General features: G+C 43.8%; 1 protein-coding gene and 1 long non-coding RNA gene across 2 annotated transcripts; one reads left to right on the top strand and one right to left on the bottom strand.

The window, feature by feature from the left end:
* Nucleotides 1-11,815: 11,815 nt before the first annotated feature.
* LOC133804625 (uncharacterized) lies at nt 11,816-16,386 on the bottom strand. The gene is made up of 6 exons (XM_062242771.1): nt 15,741-16,386; nt 14,501-14,908; nt 14,157-14,381; nt 13,943-14,067; nt 13,728-13,832; nt 11,816-12,828 (listed from the first exon to the last, which is right to left on the bottom strand). Exons 2-6 carry the CDS (start codon nt 14,881-14,883, stop codon nt 11,987-11,989), a joined length of 1,680 nt encoding a protein of 559 aa, XP_062098755.1. The 5' UTR covers nt 14,884-14,908; nt 15,741-16,386; the 3' UTR covers nt 11,816-11,986.
* A 382-nt stretch (nt 16,387-16,768) lies between these two features.
* Nucleotides 16,769-20,790, top strand: LOC133804868 (uncharacterized). Its single transcript, XR_009878670.1, has 3 exons — nt 16,769-18,572; nt 18,678-18,725; nt 20,549-20,790. It is a non-coding gene; the product is annotated as an uncharacterized LOC133804868 (long non-coding RNA).
* Nucleotides 20,791-24,723: the final 3,933 nt, after the last annotated feature.

The raw sequence follows: 24,723 nt of genomic DNA, 5'->3' as shown, positions 1-24,723 counted from the left end.
TCCCCTCACTGAGTTCATCATGGAAAGGAGGAGGTTCTACTCCGGGCTGAGCGCGGATGATCTGGATGTGGGTGGCTACGTTATGGATGACAATCTCCACCTGGTCGGGATGCTCGCGGCCACCCAAACCATCGTCATCTCGAACCTTCGGGGCATCGCTTGCGAGAAGAACGTCGCCATTCGGGAGCAGCTGACCTTAGACCACATTGCCAGAGTGGAGAAGGCGGCGCGAGCGGACGCGGCCCAGCGCAATAAAAACCAGGCCCCGACGGAGGCGGCAACTTCAGGGGAGCTGGAGGAGCTCTTTGAAGACGCCCTACCAAACATTGGGACTCATGGGGCTAGCATATCGGGGCGAGGTAACTCCCCTTTAGTCTTAACTTATGCTCCCCAAGTCGGGGACTTAGCTAGGGATAGGCTAGTACCCCCGGGCCCCGCGTTCGGGGCCGATGGGGAGATGAGACCTTCAATTCTTGTTCCCGTAGGCTCGGAGGTCCTCATGTTCTTATCCGGGTTCCTCTAGTACGGGGGTTTCCTGAACCCGGACGACATAGGGGATCGAGTCCATTCATTTGCTTTAGAGGAATTGAGTCGCGCCCGGGGCATAGATGAGGGTTCGTCCCGGGTCATTTTTAGCTTTGACATGCGTGTTTTTGTTTCTGTTTGGTTTACCATCCTAACTCCCTTTCCCGTGCTTTTACAGGGGACTCCGATATGTCAACCCCTGCCAGCGAAAGGAGGCGGCTCCTCAAAGACAGGGCGGCCAAGAAGGCGGCTAGGAAGAACAACGAGGTGACGGGCCCGGAGACCAACCTCGCCAAGGAATTGTCCGGGACAGAGCTCTGTCCCGGTGGGGGAGCCCTGGCCGCGGTCCCCATCCAAGCCGTGGAGCCCGCTGCAGTCTCCGCCCTCGCCCAGCACCCCGTAATTGACTTGGAGGCGGGCGCAGCAGTCAGCCGAAGCTCGGGGAAGAGGGGCCCGGACGCTGGCGCCGGAGAGGGCAACACCGGGAAGAGGCCCCGGACGAGGCGAAATGGCTCGGCTGAAGAGTCACATGGTGAGAGTCGGCTGGCCGTGAAGGAGGTCCCTGCATTGCCCATTCTCCCCATACGTCCGACTCTTCTCGACGAGGGGGAGTCTGCCTTGCGGGATGAGCAGTCCCGGCTGATCAACCAGACCTGGGAAAACGGTCGGGGCTGGAGGGACGAAACTTACAGAACCCTGAGGATCCGCCGTCAGGTTGAATTCGCGTAGCTTCCTGCCGAGTTCAGCGCTCCTCAGCCGATTATGGATCGGCCAGCCGCTGAAGCGGGCTTCCGCCCTAAACTCGGACAGCACACGACCCCCCTGGCGCCTGACTTGCTAGACCATGTGGGGAACACCATGTCCAACCTCCAGCTCAAGAGGTACGCCACGATAGCCAACTCGGACGTACTGTTCATCTCCCAGGCTCTCTGCCACCAGGCCACCGCGGTAACTTTTACTTGTCTTCTTATATTCCTTCCCTTACTTGTTGATGAGGATTTTATTTTCTAACTTTTCTTTGCTCCAGGTTGACCTGTTGTCCCATCGGAGTGTTGATCCAGTGGCTGAGCTGGCCATGAAGATGGAGACGGCCAAGCTGGAGCTGGAGGCGGCCGTGAATCAAAGGGAGGCCGCCAAGGAGGCCCTTGGCCGAGAGATGGCCCGTGCTCAGACGGAGCGCGAGGATTTCGACCGCGCCAAGGCTGGATTGGAAAAGGAGTTGTCCCAGAAATCAAAGGAGGCTGATGAGCGAGCAACACTCTTGGAGGCGGCCGCGACTCATTCCGTCCTGGATAAGGAGGAGATCCAGGTCTTGAAGGTCTGGGTCTGCAAACTGGGCGACTCTCTCCTTGGGGAGAAGGCGGCGCACGAAATATCCCGTCGCGAAAAGGAGGAGGCCGAGGGCTTGCTGGATGTCACCTTTGATGAGGCCATTTACATGGCCTGGTGCAAGGACAAGAGTATGAACCTCATTGACTTCCCTGATCCAGAGTCAAAGCAGGCCGAGTTCGAGGCCAAGGAGAAGGAGGACGCGGACCTCCAGGCGGACGAGTTGTAGGCCCGAATCCCAGCCATGTAATTTTATTAGTATTTTTGGCTTGTAATTAAGTTCAAAACACTGCTACCTTCTCTGGTTTTTATGTAGGCTTCCTTTCGTTATTTCGAGTAGAAATTTCATTTTGTTGCCGCGATTAATTGATTGTGAGGGTTTAGTTCCGGTTCCAACGGCCTGGACTAGACCCAACGACTTAACTCACCGAGTTTTCAATCCTGGCACCAAGTCCAGGGCCATCGGGGCTTCGTTTAACCCGGAACCTCATCTCTCCCTTTATCAGTTATACACCATGGCTTTGCCCTGGGGCATGCCAGATGCCCTTTTTCCCGGACACCACTCATCCGGAGCGGCGTGAGCCTTGGGCTCGATCCGTTACAATTATCTACCCCCGGACATCGTTCGTCCAGGGTGGGATCGGCCTTGGGCTCGGTCCTTTTAACTTTATACCCCTGGACGTCGTTCGTCCGGGGTGGAACGGCCTTGGGCTCGGTCCTCTTTAGTTATACCCCAGGACATTGTTCGTCTGGGGTGGGACCGGCCTTGGGCTCGGTCCTCTTAACTTTATACCCCCGGACTTCGTTCGTCCGGGGTGGGACCGGCCTTGGGCTCGGTCCTCTTAACTTTATACCCCTAGACTTCGTTCGTCTGAGGTGGGACCGGTCTTGGGCTCGGTCCTCTTAACTTTATACCCCCGGACGTCGTTGGTCTGGGGTGAACCGGCCTTGGGCTCGGTCCTCTTTAGTTATACCCCCAGACATTGTTCGTCTGAGGTGGGACTGGCCTTGGGCTCGGTCCTCTTAACTTTCTACCCCCGGACTTCATTCGTCCGGGGTGGGACCGGCCTTGGGCTCGGTCCTCTTAACTTTATACCCCCAAACTTCGTTCGTCCGGGGTGGGACCGGCCTTGGACTCGGTCCTCTTAACTTTATACCCCCGGACGTCGTTCGTCCGGGGTGGACCGGCCTTGGGCTCAGTCCTCTTTAGTTATACCCCCGGACATTGTTCGTACGGGGTGGGACCAGCCTTAGGTTCGGTCCTCTTAACTTTATACCCCCGGACGTTGTTCGTCCGGGGTGGACCGGCCTTGGGCTCGGTCCTCTTTAGTTATACCCCTGGACATTGTTCGTCCGGGGTGGGACCGTGGGGTTTGCATCACCCGGACCTTGTTGGTCCGAGCCGGGACTAGCCTGAGCTTGCGCCCCGCCAGGTATTTGCTTATACCCGAGATACCCCCTGGAAGTGAGCGGAGACGGGTCTGGGGTCACTTGAGAAAGATTAGCATAGTTTTACTACATTTCTTTATGACGTTTTGCACACGCCATTTTCATTGTTTGAAAAAGGGTCGCCCTGAGGCGTACATTGTTTACAACGAAAATATTAAACTGGGAAACGCTCTCCTGACTACTGATAGTATTTACGGAGATGCTCCGCATTCCAGGCTCGCGGGACTTCCGAGCCATCAAGCCGCTTTAAGCGGTATGTCCCGGGGCACACCTTGTGCTGGATCTCGTACGACCCCTCCCAATTTGGGCCCAGAACCTCCACCCCCGGATCTTGAGTAGCAGGGAAGACTCTTCGCAAGACCAAGTCGCCGGTTCCAAACTTACGGCTTTTGACTTTGGAGTTGAAGTGTCGCGCAATCTTGCCTTGGTACATCTTCAGCTGCACTTGCGACTCTTCCCGAATCTCTTCGATGAGATCTAGTGATTCTTGGAGTAAGGCGTGGTTCTGGGCGGGATCATACGTGTCTTGTCGGTGGGACGGGACGGTCGTTTCGATCGGGATGACAGCTTCGCATCCATAGACCATGGAGTAGGGGGTGTGTCCGGTTGACGTCCTCTCGGTCGTCCGGTAAGCCCATAGTACGCGGGGCAGTTCCTCGGGCCATTTGCTCTTACAGGCCTGAAGTTTTTTCTTCAGCGTCCCCTTCAGGATTTTGTTCACGGCTTCTGCCTGCCCGTTCGCCTGGGGCCTGGCAACTGCGGAGAAGCTCTTGACGATACCGTGCCTTTCACAAAAATCCGTGAAGTGGGTGCTGTCGAACTGCTTCCCGTTGTCGGACACGATTTTGTGGGGGAGGCCGTACCGACACACTATGTTATTGATGACGAAATCTAAGGCCTTTTTGGAAGTGATTGTACTCATGGGCTCCGCCTCAACCCACTTCGTGTAATAGTCCACGGCCACGATGGCATACTTCACCCCTCCCTTCCCGGTCGGGAGGGATCCGACGAGATTGATACCCCATACTACGAAGGGCCAGGGGCTAGTCATCAAGGTTATTTCTGTCGAGGGGGCCCGCAGGACCTTCGCGTACCTCTCGCACTGTTCGCACTTGCGGACGTAGTCAATACAGTCTTTCTTCATGGTCGGCCAGAAGTATCCTTGGCGCAAGATCTTCTTGGACAGGCTGGCCCTGGCGGTGTGATCTCCGCAAAAACCTTCGTGCACTTCGTGCATGATGGTGCTTAGTTCAGTTCCGGACACACACCTGAGGTAAGGCATGGACAAACCCCGGCGATAGAGCTTCCCGTCCATCATGACATATCGGTGGACTTGATTCTGGAGTTTCCTGGCTGCGGCCCGGTCGGCTGGAACCTCCCCGGTAGTCAGGTAGCGGATGAGCGGTCCCATCCAAGAAATGGAGTGATCGACGGTGTGGACCGTGGGGGCCCTGATGCTTGGGACGGGGAGATGGTTGACGGGGACCAGTCCGGCCAACTCTGCCTCGGCGTCGGTGGCCAGTTTCGCTAGTGTATCCGCGAAGACATTTTGCTCCCGGGGGATCTGGCAGATGGAATGCTTTGTGAATGCCTGTAACATTTCCCTCGTTTGAGTCACATAGGTCGTCATTCTCTCTCCTTTAGTCTGATATTCCCCCGAGATTTGTCTAACGACTAGCTGGGAATTGTTGTAGATTTCCAGGTTCGCTGCCCCTACCTCCCGGGCCAAACGCAGTCCGGCTAAGGCAGCTTCATGCTCCGCTTCGTTATTTGACGCCTTGAACTGGAAACGGAGGGCATTTTGTAACTGGTGCCACCGCAGCCAAGATGATCCCGGCCCCAGCTCCGTTTTCATTCGAGGCTCCGTCCACGAAGACTTTCCATACGGGCGCTGCGGGGGCTTCGGGAATACTGTCTTCCTGAGGCACTCCGGAACATTCAACGATGAAATCGGCCAGGGCCTGTCCCTTGATAGACACCCTAGGGACATAGGAGATATCAAACTGACTGAGCTCCATGGCCCACTTCAGGAGTCTTCCTGATGACTCGGGTTTCTGTAACACTTGCCACAGGGGATGGTTGGTCAGGACCTTTATGGCGTGGGCCTGAAAATAAGGCCGAAGCTTTCGGGATGCCATCAGCAGGCAGAATGTTAGCTTTTCGATCAATGGGTACCGGGATTCAACGTTCAGCAATCGCTTGCTCACATAGTATACCGGGAGCTGTGCCCTTTCTTCCTCTCGTACCAACGCAGCGCTGATCGCGTGCTCAGTCACGGCCAGGTACAGATACAGAGGCTCCCCTTCTACCGGTTTTTCTAGGATTAGGGCTTGGGCCAAGTGTTCTTTCAGCTTACGGAAGGCCTCTTCACATTCGGGTGACCATTCGAAACGCTGGCTTCCCCGAAGGACGTTGAAGAACGGGATGCACTTATCCGTGGCTTTGGAAACGAAGCGGCTTAAGGCGGCTATTCGCCCCGTCAGGCTTTGTACGTCCTTATGCTTTCGGGGAGAGGCCATATCAATCAGTGCCTTGATCTTATCTGGATTGGCTTCTATTCCTCGGAAAACTTACTATGAAGCCCAGGAACTTCCCAGAGGCCACGCCAAAAGTGCACTTTTTGGGATTCAGCTTCATCCCGTACTTCCGGATGACTGCGAAAGCCTCCGCCAGGTCATCCGAATGGTTCTGGGACGTCTTGGACTTGACCAACATATCATCGATGTATACCTCCATGTTTCGCCCTAACTGGGCCCGGAACATTCGATTGACGAGCCTTTGGTAAGTTGCTCCGGCATTCTTTAGTCTGAAAGGCATGACTATGTAGCAATAGATTCCTTTGTCGGTTTGGAAGCTGGTGTGTTCTTGATATGCCACGTGCATAGAGATCTGATTGTAGCATGAGTACGCGTCCATGAAGCTCAAGATCTCGTACCCGGACGTAGCATCCACCATTTGGTCGATCCGGGGCAGCGGGAAACAGTCTTTCGGGCAGGCTTTGTTGAGGTCCGTGAAGTCGATGCACGTTCTCCATGTCCCGTTTGGTTTCGGCACCAAGACGAAATTGGCCAGCCACACGGGGTACACAGCCTCGCGTATGAAGTTGATAGAAGACAACTTCTCAACCTCCAGCTTAAGGGCCTCGGCCCTCTCCGTCCCCAAAGGCCTGGGTTTCTGGCGGACCGGGGTCGCGTTTGGGTCAATACTTAACGCGTGGCAGATGATATTGCGGTCGATCCCAGTCATGTCTGAGTGAGACCAGGTCAGGATATCCTGGTTTCCCTTAACTTGGGCGATGATGGCGGCTTGAACGTCTGCTGGCAGACTTTTTCCGACTTGGATGATTCGGGTCGGATCGGTGTCGCTGATGCACACCTCTTCTATCTCGTCCATTGGTTCCAGGACACGGTCGTCCCCTATCCGCGGGTCCAGGTCATCTTCTTCCTGGACCATCCTCTCAGCAGGCGGGAGAGGAATCGGTTCGACGAAGTCCTCAACGGGTTCTTCCCGGATCATGTATATGGGCCGGGCTGACACATGGTAGCACTTCCAGGCGCTCTTCTGGTCTCCTCGGACAGTTCCTACCCCTCTGCTGTCGCATGGGAACTTCATGCAAAGATGACGGATGGAGGTGATGGCTCCGAACTCGACCAATGTGGGCCGGCCAAAAATGACGTTGTAAGCGGTGGGGCAGTCCACCACTACAAAGGTGCAGAACTTGAACGAGTGCTGCAATTCACTCCCCAGCGTAACCGGCAGCTGGATCTTCCCCATGGGCAGAAGTGCATCTCCGTTGAAGCCGTAAATCTGGGTCGGGCACGATGCCAGATCCGCTTCAGTCAAGCCAATGGTGGTGAAAGCGGGCTTGGACAACAGGTTGACGGAGCTCCCGTCGTCCACCAACACGCGGGACACCAACTTGTTGGCGATTTGAGCATCAATGACCAACGGGTCGTGGTGCGGAAAGTGGACATTGCGGGCGTCGTCCTCCGTGAAGGTGATGGGGAGGTTCATCAACTTAGAGCACTGAGCTGGGGCTTGGACAAGGGCGCATACCTCCTGATCGTGGTCTAGCTCGCTTAGGTAGCGTTTCTGGTCGTTCCGGAACGATCCTCCCAGGTGAGGTCCGCCCGAGATGGTGGCCACATGTCCATCGATCCGAGGGGGTGCCGCCCCGGAGGGGTAAGGCATTCCGGGGCCGGGAACATGCGAGACGGGGGCCCCCTGAGGGGCCTGCGTCGTGGGTCTCTGTGCATACCCTCCCTGGGGGGGTATTCCCGGGGCGTTCCCGAGACCGCGAGTTGTCCGGGGCTTGCTGACAGGCCCGGGACTCCCACGGGCATCCTAACCCACTGGTGGAGGTGCCTTAGCTTGATGAGATTTTCAATCTCATCTTTGAGCTACCGGCATTCTTCGGTGGTGTGGCCCACATCCTTATGATAGGCGCACCTTTTGCTGGTGTCCCTCAGATTCCTTCCCCCTTTGAACATGGGGCTAGGCTTCCGGTAGTGAACCGCCCTTTCTGTGGCCAGGTAGATATTCTCTCTGGTGTCCACCAGATTGGTGTATTCTGAATATTGGGGCTCGTAGCCTCTCTTTTCCTTCTTGGCCGACTCGGGCCAGTTCTGGCCTTGGCCAGATCGCTTCCCCCGGGAGGGGTTCACGCTCGCCTCAGTCACTCTTGCCTGTGACTGCTGGGCCCCGACGGGGGCGATGTTGTGTCCTGCCGGTGCGACGCCATAACCGGAGAAGTGGGTGGATTGGACCGGGGCATACCCTGAAGTGGCAGGGCCATATGTGGCGTGCTGCCCCTTTGGCACACCCACATGGGGCCATTTTGTAATGAGCATGCCTTGGTGCTTGATCATTAGTCAAGTCTTGCACCAAGCAACCTCATGGGATAGGGTAGTGGCAGTTTTGTAATATTGCATATGTCTCCCAGAAAAAAATCATATATGTTTCTCTGAAGACTTTATTTCCCTAGAAGGCTCCTTAGGGGGAGGTGACCTGGTGACTTAGGGAAGCACCATGGCCATCAGCAGATAGGGGCCAAAGCTGTGTACTCCCTTGCCCTATCAAGGCTATATATTAATGAAATAACATTTATCCATACTTGCCCCTATGTGCTTCCTTGTTGCTTATGTGTTACTTGTTTGTTACCTTCGTTGGGCCATTGTGTGCCACTTGCCTTGTTGTGTGCTTTGTGTTGTGTGGACGTTCCTAGGAATGACTTGCTTTGTGCTTGCTCATACTTCGTTATTCGCCCGTTGCATGTCTGAGATGTGTATGTGGCTAACTGCTGAGTTTGTTTGCCTGTAGGTGTGTGTTGTAGGCTGACTTGCTAGCTTGAAGAGTCTGCAAGTGCCGCACGTTCCGTCTAGCTGGAGTACCCAAATAGCCGGCTCGTGACACCATACACCGTTGGAGTGTAGTTGACCCTAGGTGCGACGGCCGGTCCCGGGGCAATGGGGGGCGCGGTATAGGACTGCGCCGAGAATTGTCCCCCATATCCCGGGAACGCCTGGGGGAGGAGCTGCGGGGCCGGAGGCCACCCGAAAGCCTGGATCTGAGCTTCCTCCTAGTTGATGAATCCTTGGGCCCTCCTGATGAACTCTTCCAGGGTAGCGGCCTTACTACGCTGCATGTCATCCCAAAGGGGTGACCCGGCCCGGATTCCGGACTGCAGTGCCACCAGGCGCTGTCCGTCGTCCACTTTCGTCTTGGAGGCTTCTTCAATGAAGCGCTGAATGTAGGCCCTTAGTGTCTCCGCGGGGAGTTGCTTGATATTTGCGAGGGCGCTGATCTACATATCCATCCTCATGGCGGCCACGAACTGGTTGCGAAATGCTGACTGCAGCCCGAACCAGGATTGGATGGATCCCGGCTTAAGCCTCTTCCACCACTCTTCGGCGGGACCGCCCAAAGTGATCGAGAAGCAAAGGCACTTGCCATCGTCACTGATATGGGCCACTGTCATGAGCCGGTTGTATCGGGACAGATGGTCCCTGGGGTCGGTGTTGCTAGTATAGGCGGTGAGGCTTGGCATCTTGAACCCCTTGGGGAGTATGGCGTCCAGGATGTGCCTTGCGCAGGGCTCTTTATCCTCTTCATCGGAGTCAGTGTCCGCGCCTTCTTGCTTGCGGACCAAACGGTCCATGACCTTTTTTAAAGCAACCAACTGCTCCATGAGCTGCCTAGTCGTGTCATCTTCTAGGGGGATTCTTTCGTTCCTCCTGTCGTTGATGTTGTTTCTGGGGTAGCCACCTTGGGGGAGGATCTTTTCCTTGCGGGCCCGCTCCTTCCGAGCGTTCAGTCGATCGCGTAAGTCTATCCGGGAAGTATCATCCCCTGAACTGAGGGCATGACGTTCCTCACGGCGAGGCCGTTCCCGACGGTTCTTGTTAACCGAGGCACTTGGGTGCAAAGATCTTTCCCGCCCGTCTCGCCCTGGGGCTGTGCGTTCCGCGGCCGCGTCCCCTGCGGATCGATCGGGTGGCCTTGTCCTGGGACAGGGCGCACCTTCTCTTTCCTAGGGAGCGGCCGGGAACGGGTCCCAGCCTTTGCGACGGGGGTGGTCTTTCCTCGGGTCTTTCCACTAGCCTTCTTTCTCTCCCTGTCCGGGTTTCCTGGAGCTGGCTCAGGAAACGGCTCCGGGGGAGGGGCCGGGCTGGCTCCTTCGGGGACCCCAGCTTGCTCTTGTGGAGCAGGCTGCTGCGCTTCTGGAAGTGGGCCAGTTGCAGGATTGGCTGCCGGACCCTGCGCGACTATGAATGCCTGCACGGCTTGGAGAGACTCTTACATCCGTCGATGCGCCTCCGCTTGCTCAGCGATCCTGGCTTCCTGGTCCAGGACTTGCTACCTCAGTCTGGTCACCTCCAAGTCTTGCTGGTTGGGCTCTCCTTCGGGGGTCTCGGGATCCGCAGCTTCGTCGTGGTACTCCCCCTCATTTTCCTCTTCATAATATTCCTCCTCATTTTCTTCTTCGTATTCTGTCCCACCCTCATAGTCTTGTGACTCGTCATGGTGAGATGTTTGAGGAGGCGCGTTCTCGGGCAGATCCTGAGGGAGATGTTGTGAAGGCAGCGGGTCTCTGTTGCCCTGCTCTGGATTGCTAGGGTCGAAGGTTGTGTGTCGTGTGTTCACCATTGTAGTAAAGGCCTCACGTTAGCACTAGCTTTCTTCAGCTCTCAATGAAAGCACCAAACTGTTAATCGAGGTTTTCGGTAACTATATTAATAAATATTATTTAAGGGTAATAGTAATAGAAGTAGAAGATTAACACGAGATTTTTATATGGTTGGGGCGTTAACGAGCCTTAGTCCACGAGTCTGTAGTATTAGAGCTTGGAAAACCTTTTACAATGGAGTTTCTCTCTATATTTTGACAGAGTAACTATATCTTAGTTGAAGAAATGTCATTTTTCCAGTGTTCTATGACCTGTATTTATAGGCTTATGGGAACACTGGGTTTGGGCCGGGTATGACCCGGGCCCATCAGAGATATGGATACTCTCGGCCTCCCTAGTCGGAACCCAATATAAAAGATAAAACACACATGAATTCCAGACCAGTTAAGGCCCAATAAGTTGGCCCAAGAGCTATATTTCGCCCGACAAACGGTGCTTTTGGTGTGGACACTTCGAGTTACGAGGCAGATTCAGGAGACAAGACCAGTCAGAGTACTTGGCAGTGCAGATCTGAAACAACGGCGTGCAATCCCGAGGTGGCCTTTTCCGCAGGTGAAAAGTAGGGACAATGCCCACGCGGAGTGGGGCGGCTTCAGGGTCCCGGACGCTTGGTCCCACCAACCGGGGACGATGTGATCCGGGCTCGTTTACCTTTGTTCCTCTTCATTTACAACCGGCCCGGACCGTACCAGGGTCCGGGACCATGACGCGTATGTTGTGGGGGGTTCGAACTGCCTGCACGTCCCCCGGACGACTGTCCCGGATGACCATACCGGATTTCCTCGTGGGCCCAGAATTGCATCCAGGCCCGTGCCCCCTTGGACATTCCCGTACCTCGAGGCCTTGGGCTAGGCCCACATTTTGAACAGCCCCTGACCGTGGGCCTGGATGAATGTACCGGGTCCACGCAGGAAATGGGGATAACAGTTCTATAGAAACATGTTTTAAGGTTTCTTATTTATGCACTTTTGGTAACATGATTAAGATTTGGGATATTACGTTGAATACTAATGTTTATGTGTTGCTTGAGTGTATTGTCCTAACACTACTAAAATCCAAATAATGAAGTTTATTATTTCATTCAAACAAAAAAAATCCCTTAAAAGAAAATTTTAATTAATAGTACCTGTAAGACTTTATTTAGTGTTTTGATTTTAGGTTATTATAATTTTAAAAAAATATATGGTTATAACCAACAAATAATGAATTTTAAACCACTCCACTTTTAATTATAGCTTGTATAATTCTTTTTTTTTTTCTCTATTTTCTCTTTCTTTCCTTCTTTTTTCCTCCATGAAGACACTGACTTTGAAGATGCAAAAGATATTGTAAGCCAAAGGATGAGTTTTTTTTTTGGATGATATATAAAGATAAATAATAAAGACAAGTCAGTTAGAGGTTACAGACCCTGTAGTCCAAATAAAACGTCTGGTTATCAACTAACCTATCTCCCCTCATGGCTTAGATGATGACTAAGAGGTGGTACAAAAGAAAGAACTAGAGGAAACCATGCATTATAGAATGGCTGTGGAAAAGCTTGATTGGGCGTCCAGCTCTGTAAAGATCACTATCTAGTCTCTCCTTATCATTTTCCAATGTCGAAATCTTCATCTCCAACGACTGAACTTGAGACTGCAATTTCATCAACTCGGTTTTCTTTGACTCAATTTCTTTTGCTTTCGAACGTTTAGAGTTTCTAATTTTCCGATACTCCTTCATCTTGTTCCCCACTTCGCAGAGTTCTTCATGGAGGATCTTAAGCCATTTCACGTCCGCCTTTAAAAATTCACCTTCAGAGATAACTGCTTTTAGAGTATTCAGATGATGGAGCCTCAGATTTTTTGGCTCAAGTGTTTGGAAATCTTGAACCACTTCACATATCCTCTCTAGGACAAAAGTAACCAATCCTCTTGATATCATATGGCAGTTTTGAGCAATGTCACCATGCTTTTCGAAGACAGCTCGAAGAGTTGAAGCCACACTTGGTTTCACATAATATTGACCAACTAATTCACCACTGCCAGCAGCCGAAGTGACTTCATCGAATGAATCGCCTTCTAAATTGTGTATCCATTCACTCAGGAAGGAGGTATAAAAGCTCTTACTGTAAGCAGTCTTTTCTTCGGGTCCTTGTACACCAGAGTTCGAGCCTTGTCTTGGAAGAATTGGTGAACATGAATCAGTCCTCTGAATATTCCCTCCATCAAAGTTATCAGAAGAAAGTAAAATTTCTACAGCATTTGGTATAAAAATTTCATCAGGCATAGAAAACACTAATTCGGGGCCTTCGTCCATAGTTGCTCTTCCAATTGGAGGTGACCCTTCAAATGATCTCTTACCTGGTTTTTTTGTAAGAATCCACAACATTGATTTTACCTTGACATCAGTAAAATTTAATAAACAGAAGAATTAAGCATAAAAACAAAGAGAAGAAAAATTGTAATATAATTTAAACCAACAATTCTTGCCTTGCATTTGGTGCAAGGAAGACTTGAAATCATAGCAAGTTTTCTAACTGACGGTTAAGTAAGAGATAGGAGAAACAAGGGAATTAATATAATATATTTCATAAATGGCTCATGTGGCAAATTCATGTCAACTTATATAACTAAAAAATTAATGCAGAGGTGCTGCAAAAAAATAAATAAATAAATAAATAATGCAGAGGACATGTTTTCTGAAAAAGAAAAATATTTGAGGGATGAGGAGCTTAACTACTTATTCAGTGATCCTAGGTAGGAAACTTGTTAGAATGGGCAACATTTACTAAATTTGCTGCTCATTAACTGATTATACAAATGTGTTTGTTGTGCAAATATAGAATATTCTGCCATTGTTTATGTCATAATACTACAAAACTAAATCATAATCAAGAAAAAGAAGTTTGTGTCCATCATTAATGTGTTTAAACACTTGTCCTAAACTTCTGTACTACATTCTAACAAATACAGCAGGTTTAATATTAGGTCTCAAATTCATCAATTCCTTATGAAGACTGTGATTTTAGGTCATCTATGAGATTTTGATATTTCACATGGAATTTATTGCTGTAAATATGTGCTCATAGAGTGTAAGTTGACCTTAGAAACAAGCTACAAGAAATTTGTGCTAATCTGGTTTTAATATGAGAAAATTTGATGAAAGAATTATTTGGAACATGATAGAGCTTTATTACTGAAAACTTAAATGCAACTTTGGTGAGCAAGAAAACTCCAATTAGCTTGGAGGAACAAGATACCTTGAGCATTTAGTAAGCCAGTGGAATCAGGACATTCCTCTAGAAGTGGGAAGAAAGCATTCACTCCAATTATGACAACCCACAAATAGTACTTTTCCTCATGTCCTACAGATCATGCAAGTCACATAACCAATTATATAGAATAATATTCAAGCAGACAAATGAAAAAGGAACAGTTGAATACTCAGATTATAACACGTAATGCTTGAACTCACTCCAATATTTATGTGGAAGATTATGAGAAGAAAACAAGAGAAATCTTGTGCCATAAACCGCAATTGTCATTGCAAGATCTTGAGCATGCAAATAATCTAACAAGCTGCTAAAATCTTGGTTATCGCTGCAGGGAGAAAATGAAAACAGGAGATAAAATGAAAAGCCAAAATAAAGCAACTCGATTGGGAAACATTAATTTGTAGCAAACCACACCTGCTTTCGCTTCCTGGTAAAATGTAGAAGTCTATGATGTCATCAGTTGGCAGAGAAGTATCGAAGCAGTTTGGCCAAACATCATGCCTGGGAATCACTTTAACAGGAAGCAATGTTGGAAATCGGCATACAACATGAAACGCATCCGAAGAAAGCCTGGTTGACTTACAAGCCACACATACGTCCACATTCCCAAAGTTTTCATTGGGTATGCTCAAGCTTCCCCTGTTAAAAAGATAGAAAGTTCATTGTAAGTCACTCATGCTATCAAATATGAAAAATTGCACTACCAAATACATACATGGCTCCTACAATTTAAAAAAAAAAATCAGCTAAAATCTTACCACCATATAGGGAAAAGCATTTCTTTTGCATTGTTAGGATCACAGTTTAGCATTGGCTCGTTTGTCCCAACCTTTGAAGTAGTGGCATTGGCAAAGCGCTTTGTCTGTTGTATTGAATTTTCATTCCCAGACTGATACATAATTTCTGTGATGAGAGTGAGAGAATTATCTCCTGAATTTTCATTTTTAGTACTAGTCTTTCTTGAATAAGTAGCTCTTTTGCAAGAGGTTGTCTTAACAACCAAGGGAGTGTAACTTTCTGATTCGTCCGAGCTTATATCACATTGATATTTCGGTGCACATTTCCGTCGTAGACGCTCACTTCTCCTCTGAGATGGGATCATCCCAGAGTTTCCATGAGGAGCAGATTTGCACTTCTTCATTGGTACAAACAATATACTAGAGGCCCTGTTAAAATCCCAAAACAATATAAGTAGAGTTGTTAAGCCATAAAGATGGACACAATATAAACAATGTTCATTACATCAAAATTGAGCACCTAATACTAATACAAGAATTTTGAATCAAGTTCAAGCAGAGGTCTTTTTAACCATAAATAACTAAAAGAATTGGAAGCTTCCAAGTTTCAACACAACAATATATTCCTAAAAATAATGATCACGGGTACATATCTCATTTTCTCTTTCAATTCACTAATTTTAAACTCTAGTTACAGAGTCACCTGTTACATTAAGACATCAAATAGGTGGTGGTTTTAATCATCTATTACATAAGCAAATATGTCCAACTTTTGTATGAGGTTAAAGATTTTCAAACAAAACTCTGTGTCATGTTACTTAGGCCAAAACATTACCCAAGTTGATAGTCCAAAGACCTCACCTAAAAAGATAAAAAATAAAAAACCCGCCTTAGAATCACTTTATTTCAGGAATAAAATTTGCAAGGGATCTTCTTGCATGATCTGTCAAATCTGAGTAAACCCAGTTAACAATCATATATCTTTCGAAATAATATGTATGTGTGTGTGCATTATATAAATATATATATATATATATATATGATCAAAGAGGACCACCCAAACTATGCTAATAAAAAAATCTCTTTCCACTCAAACAAAACTCGTTCTATTTCTACACATACCCACCAACTCAAATGGCTTTTCTCTGAAATTCATGATACCCAGAAAAGTATAAATAAATGCCATAAACTTAGTACCAAAACCAAGCAAAAGAGAGCAACTTTGACAACTTATCAAAGACAGAGAGAGAGAAGAGCTTACCTTGTTTTCTTTTACAGAGGATTTTACAGAAACCAAAAAAGTGCAAGCAAGAAATCACTGTTAATGTTTCAGACCAAGAAGAAGTTTTTTTTTCCTTGCTAAACAAGAAGAAAATGAAGAACAAGCAAGTCATGCATTTTGGGTTTGGGGAAAAAAGTGTGAGTGTCAGACCATCAGTCAATCCAAAAGCTACAACTGGCTCTTTTTAACGTTAACGTTTTTTTGCAAGTTTATGTTCAAGGCCAATAATTACATGCATCACGAACTTTGAATCTTTACTGTTACTAGTACAGAAGAAATAATTATTTATGAAGTACCATCCATTCTAGCCAAGTCCTCGCTGTACAAAAAAAAAAAAAATCAACCATCCTACTGTAATAAGAAAAAAAGTCACTTTCGAAATCCCAGGGCTTTGGTTTAGCTCAATATGGCAATGTTTTTCTTTTTAAATATCATTTGGATGTACAATGCTTTTTTCATACCCCTGAGGAAAACAATGTTTTTTTCAACACTTCTATTAGGCTTAATAAAATGGAAAAAATAAAAATACTAGTTTGACCTTTCTTTTTTGCTTTGTTTATGCATTTTGTTAAATGATAATTCGTATTTTGTGTCTTATAAAACATATCAAAATAGTACTTTAAACCAAATTTTAATCAGAATATTTTCTAATATTATCAAAATATCCTCAATTTTTATTGATTATTGAATTTTAAATTATATTAAATTAGTTTTAAATAATTAAAAATACAAATTCATTTAAAAATTATAAAAAAAAGATTGAAAAATCTATATTTAAAAAAAATAGACATTTAATTAAAACTTAAACTTTAAACAAAACTAAAGTAATAAAAAAACTAAGAGCCTGATTGGTTCGCAATTGGAAAATTGTATTTTCAAAAAGTGTGTTTCTAAAATAAAAATATGAATTTATAGTCTAAAAACATATTTTTGAAAATATAATTGATTCAATATTTGAAAACTATTTTTGAGTTTTAAAAAACTGAATATATGATTGATAGAGAATCTGGAAATATAAAAAAGTGATAAATTTGTAGGATTTTAGGGTATAATGATTTGGAATCAGAGAAAACATGATTTTCTTGTTTTTGATTTTAGAACACAAAATAAGAATACTGATTTGAATTTTATTTTCAAAACCATATTACTAATCACTTATTCTTGTAGGTCTCACTATTTTCAAGTTTTTAAAATGATAAAATTGGATTCGTATACTATACCAATCAAACCCTAAATCAAAATCTTTTTTCTTAGAATGCATATCCTCCCTCTAGTGTACATCGAGAAATCATCGCATTTGGTGCCTTCGTCCCCAACTCTGGCCAAACCTGCCTCCGCATTGGTACAACTTCGTCCCTAACTCTGACTCTGGCCAAATCTACCTCTGCATTGGTGCATATTCGTACCTGACTCCGAACAGTTCTGCCTCTGTTTGACATCCTTTGTCCCCAAATTGGCCTCCGCCTCTAGCGCCCTTCGTCCCCAACAACGACCCCAGATTTGCCTCCACTCGTTGCCTTTTTTCCTAAACCTCGACCTATCGGCCTTTACATCGACACCCTTTGTCCCCAACCCCAGCAAGATCCACCTCTAGCGCCCTTCATCCTTAACCCTAGCAAGATCTGCCTTTAGCGCCCTTCATCCTCAACACCAGCAAGATCCGCCTCTACATCAACGCCCTTTGTCCCCAACCCCGACCTCAGATTGGCCTCTACCTCCAGCACCCTTCATCCTCATCCTTGGCCACATCTGCCTCTGCATCAATGTCGTTCATCCCCAACCCAGGCCCAAGATCTAGTGCAAGTGGTCCAGCGCACAACTCACCCAGCCTCATCTCTTGCTTTGGGTGGATCTGGGAATGGGTCATATCTGTTTTTTCTTTGGACATTTTGGTAGCTATAAGTCTGCGTTGGTTATTGAGTTAGAGTGTATATGAAAGGATTGATTGTTGAGTCTGTTTGATGAACATATATAGTTGAGTATTGATATATGTATTTCACTGTTAATTTTTTTCTTTGTTATTTTTGGGTATAAATATAAGTTTGTGTAGGGCACCAAAAAAAATTATTATTTTAATAGTTTTTTTTTAAAATTAATTGTTAAGTGTTAGAATTTTATTTTCATTGTTTGGTAGAAATTATGTGAATTTAATGTTGTTAATATTTTTACTTAATTATTATATTTTAAGAGCTTTCTTGAGTTTTGGTTAGCTGCACTAATGTGCATGGTTAGTAGAGAAGCACTAGAGTGCTTGTGTGTGTATGCATGCGCATGGTATGCATGGTGAACATGCATTAGTTTCCATGCATATTTTTCTATTGATTATTTATTTATTTTGTTTAATTAATTTAGAAAGAAAAAAAAAGGAAATAATAGGAGGAATTATACATGAATATTTTTTGAAGATATGTGTTTATTAGAGGATTTGGGATTTAATAGGAAAAAAAAAAGAAGCAAGAGGAAGAGGAGAGAGAGGGTAAACGTGTGGCATGAAGGAGAGAAGTCAAGGGAAATTGTTTCCTTATGTAGTTGATAGACATCTTTTATATTGATTTTCTTGTATTTTCTTTTATTAAAATATCAAGGATAAAGGGGAATTAAATTGAGGAGTTTCTCTTTCCCATTGGAGCATAGGATTTCAAGTCTTTAAATAGAAATAGGAAGAGCTTGGGAGCTCCTGTTGGTGGCCGACTCCATAGAGGAGGAGGATAGAGAGAGGCTTGGCTAGAGAGAGTGAGAGAGCACGAGCAGAGGAGAATGAAGAAGAAGAAGAAGGAGAAGGAGAATAGGAGGGGTTCAAAATCTTGATAGGTATGGCCTTGTTTGGTTTTTGGTTTGATTCTTAAGACTAGATCTTCTCCTCAATTCTAAGTGTTTGTTTTTCTTTCTCTTCCTTGTGGTGTTCGAAAATCATAGGTGCCAAAAAGTGAATCAACTTTGTGAGTTTGATTACTATCAAATGAGGTAGTTGATCTCTAGCCTTGTTATTGATTTGTTGTTGTTTTGATTTTTGTTTTCATATATGTGTTGATGATTGTTCCCCATGTATTTATTTTCATCAAATCCATGGAAACATGTTAAGGATTTTTTCTATGGGGTTGGAGGGTTGAATATTGCTTGAAGTCTATGGGGTTCGACCAAGGTTGTTTAAAAGGGATTGTGAGTATAGTTGGTTTTTTTTTTTTTTTTTTGTTGACTCTTTTGATTTTATCTTGAGATTAGAAACATGATCATATTGGTTTTGATATTGCATCATCTAGGGTTTTCGAGAATCCTTGTGGGGATCATATGTTTATGTTGTCATAATCATGTTTAATTTAATAATTTGTAAAATGATATGCAAGTATGTTGATAGATGCATGCTAAGGCTTAAGATTTGTTTTGGTCTATTTTATGTTATGATTGTCTCTTTAAATATTCTTGCAAATATGAAAAAGGGTTTGGAGTTGTTGGTTGTGAAGATTTCGGCCTAGGGAGGAAATTCACTTGTTCTATTGTTGTTTCATTTTTCTTTTGTTTGTTCTTATATTCTATTCTCATTTTTCATAAGAAATGGAGTTAATGAATTTGGAAAGTTATTTTGATGAGAGAACATGTGTATATTTGGTCTTGGGTGTTGACATGGTTAGGGTAGTTTGTTTTCTTTTATGTTGTTGTTAGTCTTGCATGCTCAATGTAATATTGAGGTGTACAAGTGTAGAAGAATGTTAGGGTAAATTGTTAAAAGCATTATAAGAGTTGTTTAAGCATGTTATGTGATTCTATGTTTGCTGATTTATTTTATTTTATTTGATGGTGATAATAAATCAATGATTTTAAAATGCAAAAGTTATGCCTCAAAGTGATGTTTTGATTTTATATAAACAAGAGACATTTTATTTCATATGTTAATGAGGTTTTTATCAAATTAAACACATGCAGTTTTTTCAAAAGTTGTGAAAGAAAAACTATACAATTTTTATGCTTACAAATTGATTATTAAAAACTTATGTAATAAAATGGTTGCTGGAATTTTTTTAGTTTATTGAAAGAAAGTTTCTTTTAAATTAAAAATATAAGGTATATGCTCAAATATTGTAAGTCTTAGATCTTATACATGAAAAATATAATTTTTCACATTCTAAATACGCATTTTTCTCATCTATATTTATGCAGTTTTTTATTTATTTATTTACAAAATAATTAAGTATATTAATTTAAAGGTGATCTAAGAATTTATTTAATTATTTATAAGTAACTACAAAATTTTGTCACATTCTATTAATTATTACTAAATAATAAATGGGAGTATTATTTTTATGCAAATTAAAACTAAATAATTATTTTAGTAATTTAAAATTTTTGTAATAAAATTTATAAATGAAAATGTGTTATTTAAAGAAATAACGTGGTATTAACTAAGGTGACAAATTATTTATGTTTGCTGAATTTTTAAGAAAGTGTCAATAAAATGAACAAGTAGAATTATTAGCTTGAACACTAATTTTAAGAACACTCTCACGTATGTGTAATGACTCAAATTTCTTAATAGAACTTAGGGCATTGATTAGGGGGTCAGGATGGAAAATTTTGGAATTGTATGATTATGTGATATTTATGTGTATCATTATGTGATTATGTGAATAACATCATAATATGACTTAATATGCATGTGTTAGGTGAATTAAATATGCATGCAGACCCATTTTTGTTTAATTGGGTCATTTTCATAATTTGGCCCGTTTTTGATATATTTGGCATATATGTGGTATGTGCGTGGTGCCTCATTATTATTTGATTATGCTAAGGTTACTCAGCATGAGACAATCCTAGGAGGCAAGTCAATGGGAAAGTCACAACGAGATCCATACTTGATTCGGAGTGAGTCAAGGAGTATTTAGCACATTACCGGGATATTGGGTAATGGTGATTAGTGCTCAAAAATGCAAATTTATTGGTTTTAAAGTGTAAAATAAATTAATTTTTAATTAATATTTTTATGAATTTATTGTAATGTATTTTACAATTGAAAATATTAATTTGTGTTTAATTTTCAGGAAATAAATTACATTTGAACATTAATAAAAAGAGAAAACAAAGAATGGTTAAAACTGAAAAATAAAATGAAGGAAGTGGCATTTTTGAGGAATTTGGCCCAGTCCCGAAGGCCCAAATCAAAGGCCCAGCTCTTCCTTCCTCTCCCCCCCCCCCCCCCCAGCTGTCAGGTGGCGTGCCCTCCTCGCGCCACGCATCCCAACAACTCTCCCAGCCAGCCATCTCCTCGTGCCACGTAGCATATTCAGCTTCACTCCATCAATTCAATTCCAACGTTACCAACCTTCCTTTCAACCTTCAAGCCTAACGTGACCACCATTCAACAACGCAAGCCAGGCCCAGTTCGACCCAAAGGCCCAATGTCTCCTCCAAGTGCAGCAGCCTCTCACGCCCAAGCATCTTGCTTCTTCAGCCCAGCCGCCTACGTGTCACTCTCTCATTGGCTGAAAATGGGTCTTAACCCTTTTGTGTCACTAGCCATGTTTTGTGGGTATTGGGCTTTGAAAATTGCTATTTTGAGCTTTAAAGATCATGTTTTTGTGGTATTTTAGAAAATGAGCATTTTGACTATACACAAAAATAGCTAGGGTAATATTAATAATAAGATTTGATTTTTCAAAATAATATTTTATTATTAATATTTCAGATTTATTTTGTAAACCCCATTTTGTTATCTAATTTCTTTTTAGTCATTTTCTCCATCTATAAATAGGGATACTTTCTTCACATTTTCTATGTAATTTTTAGGTAGCAAAACTCTACCAAATTTTATTCTCATCTCTCATATTTTCTCTCTAGAATTTTATGAGAATGTCTAGCATAATAGGCTAACCTTCTTAGGAAGGTTAGGATGATCCTATATGCATTATGACTTTGTTTGGTATTTTTGATTCACCATGTGCTTAAAGTTTATATATTTTAGTGGTTTATTTTATTTCATCTCTACTTCTTCATCTTATTATCTATATTTATGTTTACTAATAGTATATAGATTTTGTCATGCACTTTCTATGTATTATCAAATTAGTGAAAATAATATAGATAATATCTTTATCATTTTCTCCATCTCACTCATATATATGTACTTTTGCTAAAATCTATATAGAATTAGTCATGCTCTTTCTATGTATTTTAAAAATAGTAAAAGTAATATTTGTGTTAGGTTTTATGTCCAATCTTTTATTGCATTATTGCCAATGGTATAATGTCATTTTTATATTTCTCATAAGATTTATCTCATCATTCCATGGTAAAGAATAATAATCACTTGAATACATTTTTATAAAATATATTTGTGCATCAATGTCAAATCTTCCAAATGAATAGTTGGGATGTGAACTTCTCATTTGTGTAACTTTTGTGAATCAAATATCCAAATAAATAAGTATGCATATTGGTGACTCTTGATCCTTCCTACTTGTTACCTATTATTACATCACACTTTATTCTATCTTTATTTCTAATATTTAAATCTCAAAACAACAAAAATATCACTTGTTCTATTTTCTTCATATTATTTATCTCTAACATTTATTTATTGATTAACTTGTTTCTTTACCTCATTGTGGAATCGACCGCCCATCTATACTACGACTACTGCTAAGTGGAAGTCACGTTTGGGCGTTAAACAAATGGGAATAAATATTTGATGATAAATTGAGAGTTAGTGAGATCAGGAGAAAATTATGGGAATTTTGACTATTTCACCCCACGGGCGTTTTTGGGACCCTGAGCATTAGGATTTTCTTGAGGTTACTTAAGATCAAAGTAACCTGTTAAAATAATAAAAGAACGTTCATAACGTTCTCTCTCCCTCTCGTTCCTTTTTCGACACCCGATTACATTTTCGAAGGATACTTGAGTTTTAAGACTCGGATTCAAGCAAGGATCGAGGCATAGCAACTCTAGGGAAGATTAGAAGTTTATTAGCTGGAGGATTTAGTTAGGAAACAACTCAATCGAAGGTAATTTAAGTTTTAAGTTCTAAGATTTTAAATTTTTTAAGCTTTGATTGGATTTTATGTTTTGATGAGTTTTTGGATGAATTGAAGCTTGGGTTTTGTTGGTTTTGGGAAATTAGGAAGTTTGGGAACTTTGATTTTGGGATTTGGATACGTTTGGATAGGTTTTTGGAGGATTTTAAGTGAGAAAATTCGAAGGATATGGCTGGTTTCGTGGCCAAGCCGCGACCTTGTTCTAGCAAGTCGCGACTTGGATGAAGCCAAAGGCCAGGAGGAGGAAGGCTACGGGGCGCGCTGTGACCCAAGAGGGGTCAAGTCACGACTCTCCCTAGTGCCTAGGCAAGGGGGCTCTCTGACTTGGGGCAAGTCGTGACTCACTAGGCCAAGTCGCAACTGGCTTGGGCATTTTTGTTTGGTTTTTAGTCATGGGAACTTAACTCTAAGGGCCTTGGATCGATTCTACTACCCAGTTGAGTAGGATTCGACGTCCTGGAGGCTTGGGTTGGGTTTGGAAGTATTTATTTAATCATTTTTTTATGCGGTTTTATATTATGGTTGTGACTAGGTTATCACTAGAGGCTTGGAAATAGGATCGTGCTTGTGGCTCATTTATTTGTAACCTGTGCTTGGACCAAAGGTAAGAAAACTGCACCCAGTACGTGACATGCATGGTTATTGATGAGGCATGTTGAGTGCTCTATATATTGACATTGATTGCATAGTAAATGCATAGCAGCTTTGCTTATCTATGTATGACACTAACCTATGAGTCAGTTAACGACAATGGTGTCAGTATTGATTGTGAAGCTGTGACTTATTAGTCAAGTTCGACAGTAGTACTGAGCACTGGTCGTATAGAATTGACCTATGAGTCAAGAACAGTATTAGCGTGTTTAACGCAAGCAAAAAAGATTAGATCTAATCGACACAAGTATTATCAACATAAGTATGAAATGCTTGACCGACCTTAAGTTCGATGAAAACAAAAGTGATTGTCTAGTCTAAAGGCTAGTTACTTAGAGCCAGGGCCAAAAGGCTCAGGTGACTGTAACGTCACATGACTTAGGGTGTGGAGCCCAAGTTCGTGACTCCATAGCCACTTACTGGTTCAAGTTCGTGACTCTGTAGTCACTTATCTGAATGGGCTGCAAACCCCAGCATGATTACTAGAATCATTATTGATATTCACTTAGGATTGACTTGATAGTCATTCATACATGAGGGCAGGGCCCAAAATCATTTACTTGAACTTATTTCCATGCATGAATATTGCTAGGCATGCTATTATGATCCAGTGACATGTTATTACCTGTTCATGAGCATATTAAGTTTTCTTGCTGAGGTTCGGCTCACGGGTGCTATGTGGTGCAGGTAAAGGCAAAAGAAAGCTAAACCATCCTTGAGTTGGAGAGCTTAGGTGACGATGTGTACATATGTGGCTGCTCGACCGCCACGACCGAGGGTTTAAAAAGGAACTAGGGTTAAACCTTATTTTGCCGCTTAGGTCGGCTGGTTGTAAATCTTTTACTGTAATTAACTTTTAAATTATATTTTGGGATCCCAATGTATACAGTAAATGTTTTAGTGAAACGTTGTATCTTTAACCAAAATTTTTAACCCTAACCCGTTAATCACATTTAGTTACACGATTATGGCCAAATGACTCGGTTAGCGAGTCTAGCACTGTTTAAAACGCACAACGCAACGGTCCCTGGGTAGTAGGGCATAGTATGCATGTTACATGCAAGTGTTTTTTTACGTTCAAGCATACGTCTATTATTTAAACGTATGATTTTTGTTTTGTAACCATGAATGATTAATTGGTAGAATTAGCATTATTCTTTATGATTTTATGTGACGTTGTTATGTGAATAGAGTTGTAGTGCAACTTGTACCATGTGTGCATGACTTATGCACACGTGGGGTATGTATATTTGACATGTGTAATTATACATGATTTTAAAACG

The sequence above is a fragment of the Humulus lupulus genome, chromosome X (genome assembly GCF_963169125.1).
Source record: "Humulus lupulus chromosome X, drHumLupu1.1, whole genome shotgun sequence".
Lineage (NCBI taxonomy): Eukaryota > Viridiplantae > Streptophyta > Magnoliopsida > Rosales > Cannabaceae > Humulus > Humulus lupulus.
This window is presented reverse-complemented; position numbering and strand designations above follow the sequence as displayed.